This window comes from Apteryx rowi, unplaced genomic scaffold (genome assembly GCF_003343035.1).
Source record: "Apteryx rowi isolate R43461 unplaced genomic scaffold, aptRow1 scaffold_456, whole genome shotgun sequence".
In the NCBI taxonomy this organism is placed as follows: Eukaryota; Metazoa; Chordata; class Aves; order Apterygiformes; family Apterygidae; genus Apteryx; species Apteryx rowi.
The window spans coordinates 329,072-335,071 of NW_020450712.1; the positions used below are offsets into that span (position 1 = coordinate 329,072).

General features: G+C 36.8%; 2 protein-coding genes across 5 annotated transcripts in view; one reads left to right on the forward strand and one right to left on the reverse strand.

Annotated features, from left to right (window-relative positions):
* The window catches only part of NDUFAF2 (NADH:ubiquinone oxidoreductase complex assembly factor 2), a 63,938-nt gene extending 60,147 nt beyond the window's left edge, over positions 1-3,791 (forward strand). For 2 of the 4 annotated variants that reach the window (XM_026077513.1, XM_026077514.1), the window contains one exon: positions 2,215-3,791. In XM_026077513.1, the coding sequence (XP_025933298.1) occupies positions 2,215-2,472 (258 nt within the window). In that variant the 3' untranslated portion in view covers positions 2,473-3,791. The remainder of the gene's footprint in view (positions 1-2,214) is intronic. The other 2 variants (XR_003255458.1, XR_003255457.1) reach the window with 2 other exon arrangements.
* On the reverse strand, positions 3,564-5,464 carry SMIM15 (small integral membrane protein 15). Its single transcript, XM_026077515.1, has one exon. The coding sequence runs from the start codon at positions 5,411-5,413 to the stop codon at positions 5,189-5,191; it is 225 nt and encodes a 74-aa protein (XP_025933300.1). The 5' UTR covers positions 5,414-5,464; the 3' UTR covers positions 3,564-5,188.
* Between the last annotated feature and the right edge of the window lie 536 nt (positions 5,465-6,000).

Sequence of the window (6,000 nt, forward strand, 5' to 3'; positions counted from 1 at the left end):
GATTTGAAATTAGTAAGTAGCTGTTCACAGTAAGTGAATTACATTTGTTTTTTTAATAAATCATTTGATGCTGCTCTAACAGAGACCATATTGCACTCTTCAGGTATCACAAAGGTACGTGCCCTTGTTTCTTAGTAGTGGGGTATTACAAGCACTATAGGAGTAATTCCCTTGAAATCAGTAAGGTTATGGTAGATTTATACAGGCACATGGTAAAGGAGGACAGAATTGAAAGATGTAATAATGAATTTATGCTATACTGACTGTTTAAAATTTGACCTTGTGACACTTCACAACATTTTTATTTGAGTATGGGAGAATTTCCTCCCTGCTCTCCCCCTTTTCCTTGCAAACTTGTTTATCTGCTATTTGTGTATTTTCATACTATAGTATGTAAAGTGTTTTGCCTCCGTTCTGTATATCTCTGAATTTAGGTATAGAGACAATTATAAATGAAGAAAAAGATGTTCATTTTAATGATACCTCTATGATGAGCTTTTCTTAAATACTTTTTTATATGTTCTTAAATGTTTTACATGCTTGTTATGTCAACTCATGGCCATATTACATGTATTTTCATACCATTCCTAAAATAATTCCATGGTCTTCTGCTCAGAGGGGTGTACTGGTCTAGTTTTTCCCTCTCTCTGACATATGCTTGTAACCTGGAGAAAGCTGTTCAGCCTTTTTGTCTTATGTATCACGATTCTAAATGTGGCTATCAGCAGCTCCCTCACAACATGGTGTTGGCTACAGCTAAGTTGTATTTGGGTTCAAAGTATTATAAAAATTCATACCACCTTTCTTCTTTTCCTTCTAATAATCTTCACTATCTGCCCTACCAAAAGCATAGAGATGTTTTGTTAGCTGTAGCTGCAGATCATCCTTCCCCTCGGAAACATGCTAACAGATGGAGGACAAACCTCAGTTTTTTTTGTGGTGTTTTTCTTTTTCTTTTGTTTGTATTTACTGTAGGAGGTCTTTGTGTTTTCCTCTAAGCAAGATAGCAGGGTCTACTAATAGCTGTTTTTCTTCTATTCCAGTGGACAAGTCAGTAATCACACTTGCTTCAACTCACAGCCTCAATATTTCTCTGTGGAAGTAGCCAAATTGCAGTTCACCAGGTCGCCTTTATCAGTAAATTTCCAGCTTGAACCTGTACTCAACTATATTTCAATACAGCATTTCATTAAGTAGAGTCAGCAATTTATAGAAGCCTGCTCTGAATATAGATCATAGTTTTTTTCCTATGGCTTTCCAATAGAAACATGCATCAGGCAGTTGTTTCAGTTTAGCAGGGATGGAGGTAAACTTTTGTTTGAATTTCTTTTACCTGTACAGAGGCAACAAGCATGATTTTATACCCTTTATGAATGCACTACAATTATTTAGCTAATATGCATAGCAGATACCTAGAGTTAACATACAGCTAGCCTAAACATTAATATGCTTAGCATCCTCATGGTGGACACCTGATTAGTCACTGCTGGCCGGATGGTCACCTGTTGAGGATTTGTTGGCCTCCCTCACTTCTTGGAACATACTGGTCCTTGCCCTTCCCAAGTTGTCTTCTGAATCTCTGGGTGATTTTTTTCTTTCCCTTGGAGAGTTTTATACCTTTTTGCTAGTGTTTTTTCTCTTCAGTTACTAGTACCACCTCAGTAATTTCAGTTCTTATGGGTTTTTATTATTTTTTATCTTGCATGGTTTTGGCTTATGTGTGGTATCACAGCTCAAGTGTTTTTTTCAGTAAAGCAGAGCCAAGGTTGCACACCTGTGCTGCCCAAAACTGGGCCCTGGTTACGGATATCTAAACTCATAAGTATAGTGAGTTACAAGGATAAATAGCAGGAAGTTCTGCATGGAAAATAATGTAAAATGTAACCTGATTTTTAATACATTTTCACATTTGACAATGACTGTATTTAATCATTTTTCCCTTTTGATCCAACAAAATAGTGAAACTGGGACACCACAGTGCAGTTTTGTTTTGACAGTATGATCAGAACATTAAGAGCATTTTAAACTAGGGCTGAAATTGAAGTTGTACAAAAACAGTTAATTTTGCATCGTTTTATTTTACCTGCTTACCTTAAAACGTGGAGTGTAAAATCAAGAAAACAAGGGCTGCTTACATGTTTTATTCCAATATTGTATATTATATTTATTTCTATTTTATCTAATTATCTTTTTCTACTGTGTTTCTTTTATTAGGAGATTCTTAAGAATGAAAATTATAGACAAGAAATGAAACAGAAAATCAGAGATGTATCTGAAAAGGACAAGCTCCTTCAGGCCAAGGAATACAAGGAGGGACTTGTTGCTGAACCAGTTCATACTCATGTTAAGGGCCATGCATCAGCCCCATACTATGGAAAGAAAGAGCCTTCACAAGATCCAACAAGCACTGCAAATACTTTTCAGCCAGGTTCCTGGATGCCACCAGGCAGCAGTAGCAGTCATAATAAATAATTGTAATGTACAGGTATTGCCAATGGATAAATATTTTAATAGACAACACAATCGCAATACATATATAGTGTGTGTGTGCAATAAAGTAATAATAAAGCTATGTTTAATTTATTTTTGCAGAATTGTTAAAATAGGCTTAATTATGACAAACCACTTAAAAAATCTGTTTGGATTTAGTGAAAGAGAGGATATATTACTAATGACAAGTTTGTTGGTTTTTTTTAAACAGTTGCTGTTCTTCAGTTATTCTTTAAATCACTTTAGGTAAGAGGCTTTCTAGCTAAATGAATAACTTCTGTAAAATAATTATTTTTAAGTTGACTTTTTTCTTGAAGACACAATTATACTTTTGATGTAATGAATTGTAATTAATTAGTACACTTAAAAATTATCTTAATTCTCAAACCTAGGCTTTTGACCAATATAGTTCTTTAGAATTCCTGTTAATTCCCTCCACAGTGCCAGAATATCAAAGTTGTTAGCTTCCCTCTGGCGATTGGATGGTCAAGTTGATCTCATTAACAGGAAATACTTTACAGTGACTATGCTTGTCAGTAATTTTAGGGACATAGTCTTGTAACTTACGTTAATGAAGGAGTCAACATATTTGATAATGTTTTACTAGCCAGCCAACAGTAAGCACAAAATACAATCAATGAGTGTTAAACCATATGTAAGTGCTATAATAGGGTTTGGAAGCACTTAGTAAAGCTAATGAAAAATAACAAAGAGGTGCGTTTTTTTTGGCACAAGAGACTGTCAATTATTTCCAAAAGGAGTGGTGGCAGGCTTGCTCTTTTCCTTTCTCAGCCCCACAGAGTTGCGCCACCTACCTAAGCAGCTAAAATCTCTTTTGGCCTAAGGATTAATTAGCTTTTATTTCTGAGTGCATGCTGGGACTTCTCTAGATTGTTAGATATATTTGGCTATAGTTTACATATACACAGATTATTTGCTTAGAGATGATGCTTGAGAATTTCAAATCAAAATAAAGACCACATATTTTTTGAAAAAGTATCAAATTTATTTATGCAGTGTAATCAGTTCTGTTCCCTGTGTGTTAAGCCATGTAGATATCAAAGGTAACAACATTCAAAGAAAAACACTGGAGATTTAATTGTGTATCATAACATTTGTAAACATTACATTCTAATAATGCTTGCTTTGACCAACAAAATTGGAAGAGGGTCAAAAGTTAGTGCCTGCATATAAATATTCCACATTTATCTCTTATTTCTGTTAAACTCCCCACTTTTAATCCTGCTAGTATCAATCACCTCTGTAGGTCTCCTCCTTTGAGCAATACATCTTTTTTTTTTTTTAAAAAAAGGCAATGAATGAAGGACTAGATGCTGAAAAGCATAACTATGCGCTGCTGTTTACAGACATGCTGAGTCCGATAACCTAATGACTGCCGCTTTAAAACTAGACTAATAATAAAAATTCATCTTTGAAAAACTAATCATTTCTGTTTAAAATGAATCAAAATTAAGGTTAAATGACTTTGGCATATTTGTAACACAAACTAAATTTGGACTTTTTCACAATGCCAAGTTCTTGCAACCTGAAGAGCAGCAGAGTTCCAAGGGCTATGATAACAACAACCGCCCCCCCACGCCTGGACTCAGAAGGTCCTAAATCACATGTAGCTAGAAGGTTAGAAAGTAGGAGGAATTATCACCAATGTGCATATCCTCATCACATACTGTTCCACAACCGTCTGCTATAGGCCACTAGCACTCCAGATACTAAGCAAGGTGGGCCTTTGGTCTGACCCCAGTTATAGCTGTTCTTTTAGGCATAAAAAGTTTCTGAAGGCAGAAACAGGTTATAGCTAGACTGTTCAGGTGATAATTAGGGAAAACAAACAAAAAAAAGTAGCATATTTTGTAGAACATGAGTGGCCTGAGACACTTTAAGATGTCAAAAACAACAATGACCTTGCTGGAGTTTGGACTGAATCTAAAAAGACTCTGTTGATGGCTGGTAGCTCAGGAACCAGAAAAAGCTAAGTTTGGTTTCTTTGTGCAGACAAGCCTCACCATGAAATAAGCTATAACAGCCTCCGTGGGAGCAAAGCTTATCATTACTGAATCTGTGTGAATCTTTACTTCATAGGGGGCTATATGAAGTGTCCTTAAAGGAAATCAGTAAGATATGCTAGCAAACTACAAAGCTCTGAAGCTATTTTCTCTCTACAGCTCTGCCACAGGTATGCCAAAACTTGCCTTTTTGTAATCCAGTTTACCATGAACTACAAATACTTGTAAGCACAACATGGACTACTGCTGCAGAAAGTTTCTACAGCAATGGAAACAGAGAGTGGCTTGCTATGCTAGGGACCAGAGAGCACAGCGTTAAGGAGTCAGTTTACATTTTTTTCATAATTTAATCAACACATTTAAGATAATTGTTAAATCATAGCTCAGTTAAGAAAAAATATCTACCCCCACCCATCAGATTCATTTTTAAATTTAACATGCAAATTTAGAAAAGCAAGCTGCATTAGAACACAAGTAGTAGAAGAAATGTGTGTATCAAGTGTCATTTTAACACAAATCATTTCAGCAGAAATAATATCTAAGAAGTTAAATTTCTTATTTCAAGAAATCACAGGATCAAGTATCAAAGGAAGGTTACAACAGAAAAAATATTGTACAGCAGTGCTTCATTGAAAAAAGTTGATTCTTCGCACAAGGAAGGCATTTTTGCCCATTTAATCCTTCTTTGTTCGTTTGGCTTTTGCAATATTTTCCTGGCGTTTCTGTTTCTTCTTTTGCTCTCGCTCCCTGGCCTCAATCATTTTTGCAAGTTTCCACGACAGTGCTGCACTAATTATGAACAATGGCGTAAGGGCCAAGATCACCGTAGTAAGAAAGCCATACGGGTCCTTTGCAGCCCACTCCACAATGTATTCAGCCCAAGCCTTAATATCAAACATCTTTTCTGTTCTTCTATTGGGGAAAACCTATATAATAAGAAAAATAATTCAATTTTGAGTATTCAGAAAAATAAACGCATATATACATGGCCATTATTTTAATATAAATCATCATTGGTCATTATTAAAGAGCAAGCTGGTTTTTACTAGAAGTTAGTGTAACATGAACATACAGCTAATACTTCATTTAACTACAGTGTTTACAAAATAATTAGGCATTTCATCCAACACAGCTTCAGATACTACCAAGAAAAAGCTATTCCATGGGAAGGAAAAAAAAAAAAAAGGTGAGGTCTACAGTTCCTTCAGGGGAAAAGAAAATAAATTCCAGTTAGTTTATCTGTCTATAGCTTGTACTGGGGGCGGGGGGGGGCATTTTGTCTAGTAAACTAGCAATAGTAAGCGGTAAGTCAAAGGAGCGGAGCTGGAAGCAAACGCTGGGCCGAGCGTGCGCAGCCGCCCGGGAGCGGCGCTCCTCGGGCCGGTGGCACTGGCGGCACGAGCGGTGCCAGCCGCAAAAGGCCTTTTGGCGCTTCCCCGCCCCCCGCGGAGGCGGCGGCCGCCCCCGCCCGCCCCGGCCTGCCGCG

Excerpts from the sequence above, each read along its gene's own strand:
- SMIM15 (XM_026077515.1), bottom strand. The coding sequence starts at position 5,413 with ATGTTTGATATTAAGGCTTGGGCTGAATACATTGTGGAGTGGGCTGCA.